At 36.6% G+C, this 21,286-nt stretch overlaps 1 protein-coding gene across 1 annotated transcript in view; it reads left to right on the top strand.

Annotated features, from left to right (window-relative positions):
* TRPM3 (transient receptor potential cation channel subfamily M member 3) overlaps nucleotides 1–21,286 on the top strand; it is a 266,636-nt gene that overhangs the window by 156,224 nt on the left and 89,126 nt on the right. The window contains exon 8 of the mRNA XM_062600481.1: nucleotides 18,808–18,982. Within this exon, the coding sequence (XP_062456465.1) occupies nucleotides 18,808–18,982 (175 nt within the window). The remainder of the gene's footprint in view (nucleotides 1–18,807; nucleotides 18,983–21,286) is intronic.

Here is a 21,286-nt window from a genome sequence, read left to right as displayed (position 1 = left end):
TCTCCAGAAAGTCAGGAAAAGGTGCAATCATCAAATAAAAGAACATAGGGCTAGAAAACAGAACACATTTAGGAACTAATGAACAGTCAATAACTTCTTATTTTCTAGCCTTTCCCTGGAGAATAGTGCTGAAAGCAGATTTTATTGTTATTTTTAAGCCTGCTTGACTTTTACATGTCAGGCCTGCTATTTCCTCTTATTTACTTTTCTTTGCTTCAACTGTATCTTTCTTCAGTGTGAGGATAGCTCTTCCTTGGATGTTTGGTGTCAGACGGTATTCACAAAGAAAAACCTCAAGCTAGTGTTCACCTATTAAAGATACAGAAAACTATATTCTTCTCAAATAAATTAAGCAAACAGCAATCAATCTTCTTATAAAATTTAAAATCAAATGAGGTTCTTAAGTATGGCAGATAATTCTGAAAGACTGAACTATTCTTTCTTCCTAACAAGCCATTGTTCTCAGTCATTCAGCAGCATATAATTTCCTGAATGTTATAAATTCCACTGTTAAAAATATAATAAAATATCCTCTGAATTTATCACTAGGGAACAAAAAGACTTCACTTGAATACTCTCTTTCCCTACCAATTTTTAAAATTTTACCACTTCCATAGCTCTTGTTTTTTCTCCAGCACTAATTCAATAACAATAATAATAATAATAATAACAATCTTTCCAGGCAAGCAGAGAGTGCAGCAGCATTTGTGGGTCACTCTGAGTCTGCAGGTTTAGGATAGTCAAGGAGTTGTGCATTTAGCTAGAGGTCAATTTGATGCTTAGGGGCAGATCTTTCTTATTTTCACAAGTGAAGATGATCTTAACGCATCCTGGCAACTGTATCTTGCAGTGGGCTATCAGTGGTCTCAAACACAAGTTTGAAAATACATGTTCTTGGAGTGAAAGTAATATGAATTTTCCCAAAACTGTTTCAAGTTCAAAATGAAATGTTGAAAGTGCTCTATCAGAAATGTTTTGGGGTTTTCAATTCACACAAATATTTGAGTCCTGAACTTTTTGCTGGAATTTGAAGGCAGAGTAATCATCTCAAAATATACACTAGAAAGAAGGAAAAATATCTTTCTGACCACCTGTACTGGGCTTATTTGACCAGCATTGCAAGGATAACTTGACAGCTAGTGTAAAACTTTTTACACTGAAACATGGAATTAAAATTTTTAGTTCATCATTTTTCAAGAATTTTGCATTAGAGAATAGAAATTTTTAAGAGGAATGCATGGAGATTTTAAATGCAGTAAAGTGTTCTTGATCAAAAGATATAATTTTCTAGGAATATATTAAGTGGACTGCAGCCATATTTTGAGCTATGACATTATGCTTAAACCTTTTCTTGATGTGTAGGTACCTATGGCATGTTAGGCTGATACCATTCACTGCTGCCATTTTCCTGATTTCTGATTCACTGCTTCTACCTTCCTTAATGCTAAACTCTCTCTCACTACCTTGAATGCAAGAGGGTTGAGAGCTATTCTGAGAGTGATAGGTGTCATGTTTGCAGGCAGAGATCTCTAGAGATCCTCAATCCCAGCCTTCAGTCAAAGTGGGACCATCATCAACACTAGATAAGCTCCTCCAGGGCTTTGCCTAAGCATGTCAGAAAACTTCCAAGAATAGGTATTCAACCGTATATACAAATAACTTCTTCCAGTTCTGCACTATCCTACTAGCAAAAATTTGATTGTTTTTTTTTTTCCTTACATCTAGTCTGAAACTTTCAGACTACTATTTGTGGCCATTTCCATTTGATATACAGCCTGGCTGTAGCAAGAGGCTGGTCTCTTTGTCTTTGCAACTCCCTTTCAGATAGTCATATGTAGATATTAGATTATTTCTTTGACTCCTCTTCAAGAGATTAAACGAGCCCTGCTCTCTCAATCTGTCTTCATAGAACATATGTTCTAGCCCTTAGCATACTTTAGCAGCTTTCATGTGGATGGTCTCCAGTTTCCCCTTATCCTTCTTGAACTGGGCAGCCCAAGCCTGAACACAGTATTGCAGATGCAGCCTCACAGTGTAGAATGGATGAGAGGGGACAATAACGTGCCCTGGACACAATTCTCCTAACACAGTCCAGTACATGGTTTGCCTTATTTGCACTGAAAGTATGATGTTGGATCATATTAAGGTTAACTTTTGAAGGATAATTGAAACTGAAAAGGTGTTGGTTCTCAAGAGATATTCTGCCAATACTTTGCTCCTAGTGTTCAATTACTCTTTTTTTAAAAAAAATCTTATGCATTCCTCAAGCTCCTCTCATCCACAGTATTTCCTGATTAAAGTCTTTGTAAAATCCCATGTCTCAAAAACTCAGTTTTATTCAGTGTTATTAGGGATCAACTTTTCCTCTAAAATGTTAAGAATGTCTTTATTTTTCTAGAATCCCACACACAATACATTCCCTCCTCCTGCCCCTGCTTCCTCCAAAGTCTTCAGTATGTACTGTTGCTTTTTCTTTCCATTTGCAGATATTTTTTCCCCAAGTGTTGTATTCTTACACATCCTTTCCAGTGGGTCACAGTGGTGGAGGAAATAAAAAGTTTCAAGAGAAATTGTTTAAAAAGATGAGGCAGAACAGTTTTCCTCAGAAATCTGGTATTGTTAATAGGCATTAGATTAGGAATTAATGAACTTCCTATGAGTCCACAAATGTAAAAGCACAGCTAGTCTTTTTTGCTATACTGGGAAAACGCAAATGGCCACTATAGAAACAGAACTTAATGTATTGCCAATCAGATTATGTACTGGCTAAACAGAAAAATGAAAGAAGTGGAGCATCTAATTACTTGAAACACCCTATTGCAGATCCTCCAATTACGACATTCCTGGACATTAACAAAGCGTCTCTGTGAAATATGCCAGAATGACCTGATCCTTTGCTAATATGTACATCGTTACCTCAGCTTCAGAACATTACTGGGAATTGTGGTAGAATCAGCCATACCTCCAGCACGGAGGCACAGAAGAAATTTGTCCATAAACTGCGTGTTGGAGGTTACAGGCCATAAAATATTCGTTTCTGCTTCTCCACAGTTATTAGATCGGGATAACTGCCACTGCAGCAACCTAGTTCATAGTTCTGATCCAAGGACTGTTAATCATTTTCAAGAAGAAACCACTCCAGTACGTCAACATTCCGTGGATTTAGCCATTTTATCTTAGCCAGAATTGTAAAATTACAATTTTACAATTACAAATGTAGTCTCAAAATAGTTCACGTAACATAAAAGAACCCTTTACTGATACTTGCAGAATCTGTCTTTAAAAATCCTACTTCAAGTTTCATTTTATTGGCTAGCTTTGTGCTCATCTTAGCTTATTTATGATAAGCAGTTCATTCTTCCTGTTTGCATTAAAGCCTTCACTTCATGTGATATAATCATTACTATTAATTGAAGTCAGACTCAAATCCTTAAACAGCTTTGAGCGTGTTTGCCAAGTACTTCCATCAGGAATGCGCTGCTTGCTTTCACATGCATGATCTTACTGCAGCCATGGGGAAAGGCAAGAAAACAATTGACTGGTTCGTACACAAAGATGGTCACGTGTAGGCTATATAAGAGTATCAAATTTGAGTAAAAAAGATTGTGAATTGATTATAAATGCTGTCAGTTTCTCTTTAAAAGAACATTTATAATTATTTGTCACCAGAATCAGAATCTGGAGACACAGCATAGACACACCTGCACTGTATTCTTGTGTATGCTTCCTATTTCAGGAAGCATGCAATCATTTTCTTTTTCTTGCATATATCAGTACCTATATACCAACAAATATAAACTGAATATGGTAATAAATCTACATACTGTGTCATTCTTGCCAGCTACATTTTTTATAATTAAGACTATTCTTAAAAGAAAGCCACACAGTAAGAAAAGGTCATTGTTTTGTAGAGTGGTATTTTGTAGCCTGAATAGATACCTATGAGAATGGAGCAGTCATTTCAGTCTATTTCCTTTTACTTTGGGTTTCATTTGGAAACAGAATGAATCCCATTTCAACAAGGCTTACAAGGTACTTAGGCCCATGGTTTAAGCTTATAGAATATTGTAGTGTTCAGGCTTTTGGGGATCTGGTTGCCAACTGGTTGCACAGGTTATGTTCAACAAAGGGAACAGAAACATTTTCAGGAGAGCGTAATTGGGTTTTTGTAACTGGAAGAGTCAAGTAAATATAACAAATACGACACCTTGCTGCCAAGTCTGCATGAAAGCATCAAATCTACCATTTTTTTGCGCTAGTCTATCAGTGAATATTTGTACTTCATTTACAGGGATCTCTTATGTTTAGATATGTCTTTGGCATGTGTTAGAGAGGAATAATTTACTCTCAGCAGTGGCTAGAAGTACAGAGTAGGAGGTTCATAAGATGTTTGCAAATCTGGTGAATGGTCTTGTAAACTTTTTCATCATATACCAATGATATTTTTCTTTTAAAACTAGACCTCACTGTTGCAGTCAGAATTTCATATATCAAAAGATTTAAATCTTGGTCAGAGTACTGGCAGAATTTTCTGTTCTCTATAACTATCTGACACTAGGTAATATAGCCTAGACGGTAGTGTAGCCTTTACTGACAGGAAAAACAAAAACATTTTCACAATTAAAAATTATTTATTCTTCATAAAACTAAGTAACACTTTTCTCTTCAGGAAGAACTATCTGAACATTTCACAACTGTAAAGAAAAAAAAAGATCTTTTTCGGAGATTTTTAAAGTTTTTTTTTCAGAAGACCCCAAAATTAAGTAAAAATGAGAACATATATAAAATATATATTAGAAACAACAATATTAATACAGCAGACATAACAGCAAACCATATTTAATTGGATGTGATGTCTTTCAAAAAACAGTAGTTTGGTTTATTTTGTATATTTCATAAACTCACTTATCAAACACACTCTTTCAGTTTGTTTGAAGCTGGTAAATCCAAACAGTGGACAAAACGCTTTTTTCTTCAAAGCCAGATGTGGGCAATAGATCAAAAGGAACCCAACTGAATGCAGTTGGACACCTTTCTGGAGCAGGCAAACTGCGTCATAAGGCTTTGAAGAGCGCAGTACACTTTCGTTAAAGCTGGCGTGACAGATGTATTTAGTGAGCCTCAATACCAGTTTTTGTCTCCTACTCTGTCACTGCAAGAGTAGTACCCAGAGTGTTATCTACATTGTGCTTCATCTTCTCAACGCCATATGAGAACAATATAAAAAAGTAAATATCCCATGTCTGCAGGTTTTTTAATGGCTAGTGTCTGCTTCACTTTTCTAGAAGTTCTGCTGTTGTTAGTGTCTTGATTTTATTTTCTTTAAAGAAAAGCACAGACCTCTGTGTAGTGCACCCCAGAACCCTTCTGCACTGCTAATGAGTTACACAGTGAACCACCTTGATATTTCTTACAAAGATTTCCATACCAAATCCTTAGGTTATGTAAGTCCATCTTGTATTCTTACCCTTCTTGACTAGTACATTTCTGGATGAATAGTCTCCTAGACTTCATAGGGCTTCATATAGAATACTACTACTTATTATAAATCTTCAATCATTCTTATTTTAAATACATATTTAGTGCGCTGAAGTTTGGCCTACACATAGAATACTCTTCTGAAACAGAAAGACTGCAGACATTGGTATATATATCTTTGGATTTAATCTATCATTCTTTATAGAGTTGACAAGTGTAATTCAGTTCTAGTAGGCATATGAGAAGAGCTTATTCCTAAATAAGGAAATGATGGAAAAAGTTGAGTGAGCTTATTTGGTGGAGAAGGCAATTTAGACAGTGTAATATGTCGACAATATCTGTTCATGTGACCCGTGGACTTCCCTTTGTCATCCTATGCCTGAGAATATATAAAGGGGGCTGGGAAGGCAAAGGGACGTTCAACTGTCATCACTGGCATCTTCTCTGACCATTGCTTCATCATCAAACGCATTGGAATTCTCATTTATTTCAGATTTTCCTTTCACATTCTGTGCAGCGCTAGATGCATTTTCATAACATCTAGTAGGTGTAGACTTCCTTCTAGCAGAAGATTCCTACTGTAAAGTAGAGCTTTGGGAAGCCTGAGTAACAGTCAGAAATGTTTGAGGATTCACAGATTATAGACTTTATTTGAGAGCTTCTTTCATCATAAGATTCATGATGCTTGTGAATCTGGCATTGGAGCCAAAAATATCTCAGCGAAGCTTGTGAAAGCAAGTATGAGTTAAAAAATTTTCTTGAGGCACAGAAATGTAAACAATTGAAAGGGTACAAGTGGATCCATTCATTCCCGCCATGGAGCTGATTTTCAGCAGAGTTCATGGTCTAACCTTAGAGGCTCATAAATGTGTGGTTTCATCTGAGATTATACAGTGCCCATTATATTGAAAAATACGCAAAATGTAACAAGTTAAAACTCCTCAGTGTGTAATCTGGAGCAGTTATAAAATTGATTATGTTACTGTGAAAACTTTATGTAAATGGAACGGTTGCGATATGTGATAGGGCTCATGTCCAAAGGGAGCACACCAAGATAGAGAAGACAGACTAGGAATGTTATTGAAACTCTAGTTGTTCCTCAGTCTAACAGGCCATTACCTACAACCAATGAGCTCCAAGAAGGTCCTGTAGTATTGACCTAATAACTTGTTGACCACGAGGACAGATAGATTATGTTTTGACTGAAATCCATGAAGGTTCTTATGTGCATCTTTGAACTTAATGCCTGCTTTGAACAATATATTCACATCCTACAGGAAGCAACCAAGAAAATCTTAACTTTTAGTCTATACATAGACCATTCTCATGTCTTGCCTGTTTTTAGGACTCTCAAAACATTTTGTCCTCTTGCAGAGATCACTGTGAAAATGGAAAGCAAATATCATGATCACTTTTTTTTTTTTTTTTTTTTTTTGATTTTCTTATTACCATCACTTGGAATTGTCCTTTGGAGCAGTTTTTAGCATTGATCCAAAATTAAATGAAGATGCAGTCCAGATGTCAAGTCCACAGGCTTGTCTGTCAGTACCACATCTGGCAGGATCAGTTTACGGATGCCAGTCGCAACATTTGTACCACTCTCAAATGGCTTAAATTGCATGCGTGATATATTTACCATGGTTTGTGAACTATGGAACTAAAGCAGAGGCCTGTCAGTGATCTATCCTTTATTTCTGTGGAATCGAGCTCTGCTGCTGGTAAAGATATAGGACATATTGTGACCTATCCTAGGCAGCTATCCATTCCCAGAAAAAATCCCTCTTTTTTTGGGTAGGTGCATTTTATTGATTTTGCCAGCTTATTTATACCTATAACAAAGGCAGTTACATATAGGCAAACCTTAGAGGTGCTGTTTCCATCCAGCTGTCAGTTCTTCTCTTCAGCGGAGAGCCACAAAGACAACTTAGCTGTAGGCAGCCAGAAAATGAGGAGAATGAAGGGAGCATGACTAATATATCACATACATATCACACATTCATCACAAGTTGGACTGAGATAGATGAGGAAGGAGGGAGCTCTGAATAAATCAAACTGAGAGAGAAGCTGCAGAGATGGAAGGAAGAGAAAGGAGAACAGATGAAGACAAATAAAACCAAATCATATTCTCTGTAAAGAAGAGAATTCAAAACAGAAGATAAAGGGGATTGTGTATTAGACATTATTAGACATGAGGAGACAGAGAAGGTATGAAGCATGTATGGGATACCAAAAACAAGATTAGAAAGATGAGAATGCAGAATAGAAGTGACCATAACAAGAGGAACAAGGAGAATGAATGCAAGCTAGAAAGGAAACAATAAAGCCGAATAAAAGAATTATAATGATAATTTGAAGATGTGGTTGGGAAGCATGGAAAAGAAAAAGGGAATGACAACAAATGAATTTTAATGCACCTAAGGTGGAAGAATAGTTGAAAAAAAAAATGAAAAGCAAAAACAAGTCCAAAGCTTGTGAGCTTTCCTTTATTTAGGAGCAGTTCTGTGTCATTTTGTCACATGTAATCCTTTAGTTCTGTGAACTGGAGAAAGAGAATATTCTCAGAGTTTGCTGTATCAGTTTTCCAGGTCACTTTGGTTTCTCTAGACACAGGGCTTGTAGTGAGCCTCCACTGAAGTGGAAGTTTCACTTAATTTATTAAATTAGAAATCTAGTAAAATTATTCAGAAAAGAATGGGAAAACTTTTCACATTGGGGCACCTTTTTATTTTTTATCTTCACGTTTCTGTGCTCTTGTTACTGAAATGAATTACTCAATCCTTTCAAGAATCAAAAAAAAAAAAAATCTATCTGTCTCATCTTTTGCCTTATCTAGAATAAGCAAATCACAGGTGCTGTGCTGGGGCAGACAGAGGAAATAAGAGGTGCTGTTAAGGCGGGCTTACAGTATGAAGAGCAGAAAGGTTCGATTACATCTGCTCCAAACGTGGCTGTTGCAGGAAGTTCTTGTCCCGCTGGGTGATGAGACCCATCCTGGTCCAGCCTCCTGTGAAGGTCAATTCCCTTTGCTGTGAAGGGGTTTGCTGTGCAGTGGATAATGTAATGGTTCTGCTGGAACATAGCTGCAGGTGTAGGAGGGAGCAGCTAAAGCAGTGGCAAACTTTCGGGTCACCAAAGTACAGATTTAAATATCAAGAGGCTCTTCATTAAACATGTAATTCCTCTGAGCAGCCAGTGTGGAGAGTAGATACCTGGCACTGGAAAGCTTTTGCAAAGCTGGGGGAAGCAGGACTTCAAATATGCAGATGTTCTTACCTACTTGCTATTGGTATTTTAGACAAAAGTATTTAATATGGCTCGGGAGGTGTTTCTGGAAGGACCTGAAGACTGAAAAAGAATAACTGACCTGTAATGTTCTTTTCAATTTAACCTAGGAGAAGGATCTGGATTATTTTAGGATGTTCTCTATTATCACTGAAGCCTTTTTGAGGCAGTAAGGACCACAGGCAGTGCCACAGAGAAGTTTCATACTGTTGCTTACTCTAGCTAGAGTATCGTAATGCCCATAAGCTGGACTTTTAAGGTGGACTTCTCTGTTTTTAGAGTTAAGGACTGTATTTGTTTATGCAAATTTATACTTCATACTTTATTCAGGTTCCAACTACAGTTTCAAGGTATCAAAATCCTCAAACTCTGCAAAAGAACTCAGAGGGAAATGTCATTTTACTCTGTTTCAAGAATTTTATTAGTTGATTTCTGCTCAAAAATCTTAGTTCATATCACATACTTAGGTTAGAGCTAAGATTGAATTTGGTCAAAATGTAGTTCAAAATTGTCAGAACATCTGTAAATTCATGAACATTTTGACTTAGCCTCACAGCAACTTCTTAAGATGGTTTTGCTTTGACAATTAAATGGGATTTTCCTCTAAATGCCAGTGAGAAAGGACTGCATTAAGTCTTGAATTCTAATCACATCTGTTGAATGAAAAGTCTATTGTAGGGAAATATATCATTTCCTATGTGGATTTAACACTGGCATGTACTTTAGTATTAAAGACTTACACATGCAGAGTGATTTTGGTATTTCTATTTCCAGTTTGTAGCATTGCATATGAAAAAATTGGTATTTTCATGGTTATTTTTCACTTCAATTTAGTAAATATTCATCCACATGACAATAAATCATTGTGTATCTGAAACATTTGTTGCAGTCACAGAAAACCAAATCCAATACACTCTTTAGAATTTACCAAGTTAAAGTGAATATCATGATCCTTATTCAAAACACAGTTGTATTAAATGTGCTCACTGGGCATTCTTCTTAGGATGAAACCTCTGAACTCAAAATTTACTTCAATACCTAATTGCTTGCCAATTTAGTACCTTGCATTTTTGAAGTTTCTCATTCTTATCTTCTTTTGAAGTAGTCCTGTGTGAGTGTACACAAGGTAAACCATCTCTGTAAGGGGAAGGTTGATCACCTTCACCTCCAATTTATTTCTTCTTGTTTTACCATTGCAGTTATTACTTACAGTCAACTTACTAAGCCAGCTATCCACCACAGACTGAGCCATAAAGACTAGTTTAGGCTGCAGCCAAGGGTGGAATCAAGTCATACCTCAGAGCAACACAGGTGCTTGCTGCCTAGCAAGTGCAGTTGTTAGTCAGTAAGTGGAGTGGCATGACTGCAAGACAACTCTGGAGCTCAGAAAGCTTTTAATTCCAAATTAACAGGCAGCAGATAAGATAGCTTAAAAAAAAAAAAAAGAAAAAGAAAAAGCCATAGAGAATTTTTTCTCAATATCATTGGAAAGTCATTCTTGTAATAAAGGAATTTTAATTAGCTGGAATAGTCTGAAATATTCTCTGAAAAATAGAATAGGAAGGTAGCAAAATGCAGAACAGTGTGGTCCCTGAAACAGGTCATCATTACATAAAATTTTATCTTACAGGACAATTTCGAAATTATCTGGTTTTTGGTGTAAATTACTACTGCATATGAAAGGATATGAAGGGGTTAACTTTCATGAAGTCCTCTGTGGCCTTCACTGAGCATAGGCAAAGCAGCCTGTGCCAAATGGCCTGCATACATGCCTTCAACGGCACTGTGCAGCTGCAAGCCCTTGCAGGCACACTAACACATGTGTGTACATCTTTTAGTTGTTAGCCAAGAGTTCACACCTTGCAAAAGTCATAGTCCTAAAAGAATTTTGCAAGTGGAAATGTTGCTCAAAAATGTTAGATCTTTTGCAGGGTATGTAGAAGTGCTGTTAGAAGACTGAAAAAAAATCTAAATGCTGTCTTAGAAATTTTCTACTGGCCATTATCTCAGCTAAAGGTGTGGCAGCTGATGACTTGACTACTGGGGAAACCCCCTTGTTTATGTACCCCATGGCCCCCTTTTGTCTAGATCCAAGGAAGTTTAGCAAACCTGGAAGACCTGAAGGGTGGTGCTGTGTAAAACAATAGAGGCACCTTGATCACGAGAACATTGTGCTTTCATGAAGAACTCATATTCATCCAGACTCATGTTGTCCTATACATCCCTGTCCAGGGTTTTTGGTGCAGCATATACCTGTCTACAGTAGATTCAGGACTTCTAGGAAGGGTCAAAAGTCCTGTTTCCACACTGTAGAGATGACCATTGTGTTCCCTGTTAAGCAAAGACTCTGGGATGTCATAGACTGACTGCACATGCACTGTGCACATGCTCACGAAGGCTCACTCTCCCCACCCTTTGGGAAAGATTGGACCCACTTGGCAAGTCCATCATAACTCTGTCTCATGTGTGCTGCAAGCCTGATGTTTTCCCATCACAGCCACCTTCCAGAGAACCGGCTGTACAGCTGCACATTGTGTGGGAGATCTGAATCTCTGTGCAGTCACTCCAGTGGGGCAGCCATGGGTACCAGCATCCCAGACAAATCCAAACAATCATCTAAGCCTTTGGCTAAAATTTCCCATTGTAAAAAAGAAGAAGAAGAAGAAGAAGAAAGGTCTAGGAGAACACCCACCAACATACTCAGCCTGCAGAAAATTAGCTCAGATACACTTATGCTACAACCCAGTGTTAACATACAGAAATCAGAAACAACTGTGTCAGGAATAGTGAACTAGAGCTTCCCAGTTTTGTTTGCACGGATCTCAGGGGTGCAGGGTGCACTCTAAGATCAGGGGTGACAGAAATAGTTCAAAATATGCTGATACATCCCAGTTACTCTTATAAGCACACTTACATACATCAGTAGTAAATGGCATTCTATAGTAAATAAAGCATTTTATTCACTTATCAGTCCATATAGCAGCGGATAACTCATGTTTAGCTCTTCATAAAAAGAATTAGTAATAATTTATAAACCTGTTATATATTATTTATACATATAGCATAAAATGTTAATGTTTTCCTAAGATCTGGAAAAACAGAGTAAGGCTTCTACAAAACTTAGTAGGTTTTTTAAAATCACTTTCCACACTACACTGACATTATGCAGTATTTTTCTGTGCTACCATTTCTGGATTCATTCATTTATTCTAGTTTATTGTTTTAACTTGCATATTCAGGCAATACTCTTGTCACAAGGGGAAAACAAGATTTTCTTGTGCATTAACATTAAGGCCCACAAGTTTCCAGTAATGCAAATTAGAATGAGTGTTCTAGTATTTACATACCTAAATAGAATCGCAATATCTCTCATTCCTCTGTTGTTTGCCACAAAGGCAACAGCATATTAATGAAACATTAGGTTGGTTGTATACATCTTTTGTCCAATATTACAGAGTCATTTACAATATTGTACAAACAACAACCACAACAATGGACACTGGGAAACACCAGTCTAATTTAATCTACAAAAATCCATGCTTACATTCTTGAAATGCCTTAAGTACATATTATATCTTTAGTAATTAATATGGTGATGAGCCTCGGAGACGCAACCAGCTTTAACTCCCCAGTCTTCTGTACAGTTTTGTCTTCATTTTGGGTGATTCACTATGTAAAATGGAAAGAAGAGAATACTGTTTTGTCTGTTTTCTGTTAACTTGATCATAACAGACTGTTAGCCTTTTTATGTTCATAGTGAGGAGGCTATGAATAGGCTTTGGTTTGGGACTTATTAAATGAGAAATAGTAATATAGTCATGTTTGGATGAGATGTTTCACATGCATGCTCTTTAATTCGGGTTGAATTATTTCCTTTGAAAATTTGGGAACAATCTCCTTGCTGGCTCATAAGCTATTTTGGATAACATAGGGTACAAAAAAATTCTGAGAAGTCTGAGCTTTGATTTTTGGATCAGATCCTTACTCTCTTGAAATGTAAGTGTAGTTAACCACATGATAAACACAGCCGTGATAACGTAGCAGTCAGAATTCAGGACTGTTCTCAAGTCCACTTGTTACTTGCATATTGCCAGACAGTAGAGTTTCTCTGCTTTCCAAAAGGCAAAGGATTTGCTGAAATCAAAGCTCATCCATTAGATGCTGAAAAAACTTCTGTGTGTAAACTTAAAAACAAATCTTGCATGTTACTATTAGAAGACAGAAAAACACCATAAATTTTCAGACATAGAAAAAATCAGCTGAACTTAAGATAAGTCTTTCTCTGCAAAGGATGTAATAAACTAGGTAATATGTTGTTTATTGTCTTCTAAGAAATAGAAGAGTATCTGGCTCTTTAAGAAAGAATTGTTCTTTAGTAGTTCAGAAAACATCACCTTATGTTGTAGATTTTTTTCCAGGTAATAGAACATTTTTTTCCTATTTTCGGAAGGATAACCTGCAATTTCATGAATTAAAAGAAAAAAAAAAGTGTGAAGGGAAAATTTCTTTCTAGCAGACTTCTTAGGCAGTCCAATTGAACACTTGGCATGAAGTTGGTACTTCATGCATGACAGGAGACAGCAAGCCTGGGACTTGACCCCAGACTCTGTGAGCCTGGTTTCATCTCTTCATTGCCTCCTTTCTGACAGTCTCGACTCAAGGAAAAAGCTCTATTTATAATGGTGATGTCCTTGGCCTAGAACAGAGGATATTACCTTCAGATTTAGCATCTCACCTCCCATTCACCCTCTCACATTCACTGACCAAATGGCAGGGCTGAAATGAGAGGCTCCCTACGGATATAGCAGGCACTTCCAGCCCCATCTCTGTGGACTGTCGTCACAGTGCCTGTGCTCCGGGACAAGCCAAAATGCTGCTTTTGCAGAGAATTACAAACTCACAGGTTTCTAAGGAGATACAGACATCCAGAAGGAAAAATATTTTGAGTACCAGTCTACGAAAAGTCTTCATTTAATACCTTTTTTTTCCCAAATTCAGATGTGGTGTTTTATCTGGCAACATATTCCAACATTTTTCCAGTCAATCAGGTTCATAGTAAGGCAAGACATTATCAGTTTACAATTTCGTGCACAAAAAATTGTGAGCAAATGCAGTATTAATATCTGCTTAGCAAAAGTAGGTAGATCTCTTTCTACAGACTGAATTTTTTCTGTATACCCTCCATATTTGTTTCCAAATTCCTAATATTTAGTGGCAAAAATGCACCTAGGATTTTCCAGTATCAAACCATCTAAAAGACCAATTCAAATCAGTTCTGTTATTTTCTCAGAAGTTATTGAGGAACAGATTTCTTTGATATAAGCAGCTAAGTTTTCATGTTGAGATGAATATAGTATCACAAATAACTTAAATGTTATGGGGAACATCATGGAAAACTGAGAATGTCATACTTCCCAGTCATCATCTTTTTTTAAAAAAAATTTAAGATACTCAAGCAGAGTAGATTTCTTTTTCCCCTCTCTGTGGACTTCCTTTCGCACACTGTGAATGCTATCAGAGCTCAAAAATAATCATAATGAATCTTGAAAAGCTCATAAGATAACATAACAATCAGAGATCTGCAGTTTAGAACACTTTCTTGAAAGTTGGAAATGATTTTATTCTGAAGAAGTACCAACAAAATATTGTAAGCTGATTTTAAAAATATTACACCTCATTCCAGAAATATACTTTCTACTTTTCCCTCAAAACTAAAGAAACAATAATGGGTTGTGGGGTTTTTTTGTTTTTTTTTTTTTTTTTTTTTTTGCTAAAACCCAAAAAGAATTTCCAAAAGGCAAATGAGACATAGAAAGCAAGCTTATGTTTTAAATCTTTTCTATTTCATAAAAAAACGTGCTGGAACAGTTTAAAGAGCTGAATTTCAATCTGAACTTGATCAGGTAGGGATAATGGTAATTTAAGGTTAATACAAGCTTTTATTTTTTTAAACTCAAAGCTATAGAGTTTCATTCAAGAGTGAATTTGGAGGAAAGTTGCTTTGTTTTATTATACACAAAGAGGGTTGTGTTCATGCTGGTTGTGTTTCTGCAGGATCAGGGAAGGGAAAGCAAGCCATCTGATTAACCACAATGAAACACAATGGGAACACCTGCAGAGAATTTTTGTATACCATGGAACTGCCATAACCATAGATGTTAAAACAAAAACATACAAACCAAAAAAAAAGTAATTTTAGAAATGTTTTCAAATAACAGATTCATGAACCCAAATAACATAATTACTAGTCCATCTGTAAAGACTAGCCGTCGTTATTTATTGTCAGAATTGCCCAACTGATCAATACCTAGTGGAATATACCAAGACTGAACACATATCTAATTATCTGAAGAAAGATGAAAAAGTTCTTTATTAGAAATCAATTTGAGGTACAGGAAGTAGCTGCATCTACGCTGGTTATTGATATCATTTCAATCTCAGTCCTATTAGAAGGCTGTGACATGCTTCATTTCTCTGATAGCCGGAAATCTTCCATCTTCTTGTGCAAAAATTGTTGTTTATTTAAAACAGTTCTTTCCTCTCCCATAGCATTCTCTATAAATACAATAGGGATAATCAAACATATTGTCCTTCATGCTTCAATTTGCTAAAGTAAATGAGCCAAACACATTTAATTTTGTCTCATAAACAGGATCTCCATTTCGCATAAACTACTATCAGATTTTTTCTCCGTTTGTTCCAATTTACTCTTCTTGAACACGGGTGAGCAATGCCGCACACAGTATTCCAGGTGACATTTCACAAATAGCTTGCACTATGGCACTAGTGTACCCGTATTTCCTACTACAAATGTTTCACTGTATTTATTGCAGGACTGTACCTGCCGTCTTCCTGGCCACACTATCCTGAAAACTCTCCTGTGACCAGCTGATTCATACGGACCTTTCTGCTTTCTCTTATTTCCAGCTAAAGAGTTCCAGTTTATAGCAGAATTTATTAGTCTCCAAATACCTGACTTTGCCTTTTGTCCTATGAACTTCCTCCATTTCCACTACTCAGCCCCCAAAGTCCTCAGACTCAGTTTGCCTCTTTATTGACACAGCCCTTAACCACCTCTTTACTGCCATCTGTCTCATCATATTAGCAGATGTCAGCACCTCTTGTACTTGGTCTGAAGTCATTAATAAGATAGGACAAGCGTAAGTTCTTTAAGGAACTTAATTGGCACTACACTTCCACATACTACTCTACTCATTAGTCAATTAATTATATACCGTTAAATTTGTGCTCTTATATCCAGCTTTGCTAATAGTTTCCTATGCAGCATTGTAGCAAATACTTTATAAAAGGCCGTATTGGGAAAAAGTCAGAATCAGACTTACAAGAATTGTTGTATTTTATTTATCCTCAGTTAAGTAAAATGGGTCCTTCCAGTCAGTTTCCAGAGGAAAATCCTACACTTCTGAAGAGGAATGTTGATATCAGATTTCAATGAGCTGGGTATCACCTGATCAGAATTCATTTAGAGCTGCTCTATGATCTACCTGTAGAGCAAGGAGGGCTGAAGCAAGAATCCTTATTCAACTATCAAAAATTCATTTCTTAAGAAACTATCAGTAGAAGAAAAAATCCTAAAAGTGTTGGCTGTACAATGTTGAGTAGACAAAGAAAACTACATGAGAAAAGTGAGTCTGAGTCCTGATAAAAAGTTCATAAGACTTAGTACCATTATATTTGCCAGAGCATTAGAAATGGAGTCATAAAATAACTTCATCCAACCAAATACTAATTTTTTAACAGAAGGGTGTATCTCATCAGCCACTGTGAGTCTATCTAGTGATTATGTTGGGATGTTTCACCCGGAAAAATACTCTACTCTGTTAGTCACTGTCATATGAAGGCATTATTCTTATCCTAGACATCACTATAAAAAAACATTTCTCTTGTCACCTAGCAGCAAACAAAAGTTTAGATTGACCTGTGATATTGGGTTCTTTTGGATATGTTCAAGTGCAACTATATGTATCATATTAAATGTGCTGATATCAAAAGAAAATCTTGTTGTTTAGATGATTATCAGAAAATTCCATTTTTGTTGTTAATTTTATTGAAAGCACTTTTAAGGCATGTAGTTTTATGCATGCTAAAAATTAGTTTATTTATGCACCCAGAATTTACCAAACTGAAATTAGTTTTGTCTAGCCAAAAACTGCTTAAATCTAGCATCACCATTCTGTGATTCTATGGTTCTGTGAATTCATCTTTGGCTTAAATTCTGTAAAGTTAATAGAAGTACATGAGGGATAGTTTGACCCATTGGACTGATAATTCTCTCCTCTTAATTCAACGTTTTAATTCTTTTCTCTCATTTGACTCCTTTCCTCAGACATGCTTTTCCACTAACATCTTTGAAAACAATTTAACTGCCAACTAATGGTTAGGCAGAGCTGCAGTTCAGGAAAGTCCTTCATATCAGCAAAAAATGTAACTAGTGAGCGATGTGCAAATAATTCTGTTAATCACTTTGTTATATTCCACTCTTTTTTTTACTCCTTCATTAGCCTTGTTTTTTAGCTCTACTTAAAGTTTTTTATGATAAGTAAACTGCACACACTTTATTTAAGTTATAATAATAAAAGAGACACAGTATGACAGGAGATCATGGCCTTAATGAATATACTGTGAGTCTCCAAGAAATGCAACATTTACTTCTAATGTGGCTCAGAAGGTATTTATATTGTTGCTGTCATAGAGAAGAACTATTGCAGGGGAGTTAAACAAAAAAACAGTTCAGATCATTTTTTAGCAGTAATTCAGATCCTTATAAGTTTTGGTTAATATCCAATATGATTTGGCTCAGGAATGTTTCTATAGGGTCTAACAAGATTTAACATGTGGGTGTTTTAGGCTCCCACTCCCTGTGGAAATGTGAGGCAGTTAGATTAAAACTTGTGGTTGCCTTGCCTCATGCAACGTTCCCTACCCAAGGATTAAGTTTTGGGGGACTCATGTGTTTTCTTTTAATGAAATTTCAAAATTCTGTACGGAATGCATGTAGTTTTGATAACGAAACCTGGTTTTGAAAAAAAAAAAGCTTTGTGTTATCAAGAAATGTTAATAGCAATTGTTCACTTAGTTTATTGCCCAGGTCCTTTTGAATGACCCCATTCTTCACTATCCAAGAAGTGACACCCATAGAAGTTTCGCCAGCCATTTAAGTGCCAGCCTGCTCTCAGATTTGCATTCTCCAAATCCATGAGACTTTTCTGGCAAAGTCTGTGTTGCAACTTTTGCAGAGAGTTTCCATCTAATTACAGTACAAGTATTGAAAATTAAGATGTCTTCTTCATGCTTAGCACTGTTTCAGATCTTTCTGGAGCATTCTGTCCAGCTAAGGGTCTGCACATCAGGGAAATGGAAGTATGGAATGGCATATGCTGGAAAATTTTGGAGGGAATTCAAAGAAAAGTGTGAGATAGAATTGGAAAACAAGTATTGCATTGACATGGAACATCATATGTTTAGTTTGTCAAGGTTACAGGGCTATCCATCTGCAACCTTAAAAGCATCTAACAAGGGAATAAAAACATGATAGAGGAGATTTTTAAATAGAAAACAAAGATATTGGAAAGCTGAAATCGTGCAAAATTTAGATCTGAAGCATGTCGCAATGTTATGATTCAGAACAATATAGGAAGAACTATGGCAGTTTCTCTATGCTTTTTAAATCAAGATTCAATGTTTTTAAAAATTCATGGTGTATTTCAGCAATATTTCAGGTATTCTATTTAAAGCAGAAGATAATTCTAAAAACTCCTGTTTTATGTGATAAAATGACCAGATGGACATAAATTTCACTTCTGTCCTTAAGATCTAGATTTGATGAATGATGTTATCTCTAACATAATACTGTACAGTCACATTGCAATAATTTCAGTGTAAGTCTTTTCTTTTTTCCTTGTCTTCCATTATGTTTTTTTTGTTGTTGTTGTTGTTTTTGGCTTGCTCGCTTTGCGTTTTTTGTTCCTTTTCTCTTTTTTTTTGGTTTGTCTTTTTTTGTTGTTGTTGTTTCTTTCTTTACTTCAGGAATCGGTCAAGGGGTTCCAGTGGTGGCCCTCATTGTGGAAGGAGGTCCCAATGTTATCTCTATCGTGCTGGAGTACCTGCGAGACACTCCTCCTGTTCCTGTTGTGATATGTGATGGCAGTGGCCGGGCATCTGACATCCTTGCCTTTGGTCACAAATATTCTGAAGAAGGAGGGTGAGTCCTTTACTAGTGAGTGTTCATTCTCAATCTGCAGGTTCAGCCTCGTGGTAACACAGAGCCCAGGAAACTCTTAGCAGTGTAGTACAGAACTAGTCCCTTCGTCATATTGCTGTTTCTGCCATTGATACAGATAAGATATTGAAGGTACGCAGTCCAAGAGAAAAAAGAAGTTAGAGCAAAACTAAGGAAAGTCCTTAGAATAAAACAATCAGATTTGTATAGTATAGTTATTTGCATGTTATAATTAAGTGCCTTAGTGTTTAATAATCTTTGTTCTTTTCCTCTACCCGCAAACATGTATTAGAGTAGCACAAATAAGGTAGTACTCAATAATTAACAAACACATGAATGTTGAGCCAAAATCTACTCAGATACAAATTACTAAGAGCTAATTCATGCTCCTTTTCTCCAGCTGACTGAACTGACCTGCACAGGTACAGGCTTCACTTGGAGAGCACACGTTTCTGTATGTATCAGTGTATGTAAAGACAAGTATTCAGACCTACAACAGAATTATGCAAATAATAAAACATAAACACATGTACTCTGAGCTCAAATCTCCCATGTATTTTGAAAATAAATGTGATCATGGAACTTTCTTAATTTAAAACTCCTTATGGTAATAGGAAAGTTTGCAGCAAACATTTAAATGAGTTTTATGTTCAAGTTCATACTTAATCCAGTGATGTGTCTGGAATAGTTCTGAATATTTCAGGTTTCCTCTGAATCCCTGAGAAGTAGTTCCTCCATTTTAACTGGCTCCTCTGTTTATACCTTTAACAAAACTTTACTCAAAGACATTTTTGTCCCTTTGCTCTGTTGGTATCTACAGCATTCCACCCACCTTCTCTGTGTTCTGATGTTATCATGAAAAAGAATATAGCAAGAACTGAAAAGATACACTTTATTTCATCATCATAAACTCCTACTTATAAGAAAAGCAAGTGATAGGATACTATTTGCTAGAGGCATCACATGCAAATGCTTTCTTGAGATGCTCAAGTCTGGTTTCTTGAAAGCTACTGTTCTCTAGTCTGTGGTTCTTCTTTCCATCTGACACTTTCCAGGTTGTGCCTGCAGTATTATTGTATGCCATAAAACCTTTTGGGCTGCTCAGCCTGTACTAAGTAATATGTGGGAATTTCTGTGTGTTTGTTCCACTTCTGAAAATACCAGCCTAAAGTACAATGCTAGTTTTAAGAATACTAAAAGTGAAACTCCAATATTATTTGTATTCATAAAAATATTTTACTCAAGTACATTACACTTCATAGAGAGAGTGGGTACTTTCCCCCTATGGTTATATTAACCTACTTTTGAATAGTATTTAGCAATATGAGGGGAATACAGAATAATTGGCACATTTACTGAATTCAGCTACTAATTTTTTCTTTGGAGGGAATCTAAGTAGGTTACACAAAACTGTGTCTATTAGACTATAAATCCATGTAGCGTATCCAAATTGCAGTCAGAATTCAATTCTCCAGTTATCAGAGTATAAAGTCTAAAAAAAAGATACTTTAATTCTGGCTTCTGGCTGCAAATCAGGGTCTTCTCTCTGCATAGCGTAGCATCGCTTCTCATTGCTATGCACTGGGCACCTGATCTAAATCACTCAAAACCTCCATCACTCACGGCAACAACAGTCACTGCATTTGAATGTCAATATTATTGCACTGTTTTTTCAGTATCTTAAATTTTCGTTTACTGTGGGCAAGGAATGGACTCATTTTCTACAGGAACAATAAGAATGTGTGTATGTGTGTACCAAGCACTACTGTGAGTTTTCACGACTATTTGAAAGTTGTTTCCATGGGCACAGAACTGTGTCTGGAGGTGAAGGTGGGTGAGTTTCAGTCAGTGTGGCACCACTCCTTCCTCTCTGGCAGATCCTGAAGAAGAGCACTGGGCAGTCATCCACTCAGAAAGTCCTTCCATACTGGGTTTCATAGAGTTGTGCTGAGCCTGCTTTCTCTCCTCCTTGTTTGGCCTTCCCAACGTTTCACACAGCAGGGAAAAAAACATTCCTGATTTGTGCAAGGTGCGGTACCTCTGTGCAATGAGAACTCTTGGGTGTCCTTGAAAAGATCTGAGATAAAAAGCCAGAAACTCTGCCTGATTTTAAGGCCTTATTTTAGATTTCTTCTGCAATTAACACTTGCTCGGTACAACAGGAGGAAATTTCACTACAGCAGATTCCCAGTACATAATGTAACTGTAAGCAAAACTTTATTGGGCTGCAGTAGAAGGAGCAGTAGAAGGAGCCTGCTGGAGCCTGCTCCAGCTTGTGGTGATGGC

Source organism: Rhea pennata, chromosome Z (assembly GCF_028389875.1).
Source record: "Rhea pennata isolate bPtePen1 chromosome Z, bPtePen1.pri, whole genome shotgun sequence".
In the NCBI taxonomy this organism is placed as follows: Eukaryota; Metazoa; Chordata; class Aves; order Rheiformes; family Rheidae; genus Rhea; species Rhea pennata.
This window is presented reverse-complemented; position numbering and strand designations above follow the sequence as displayed.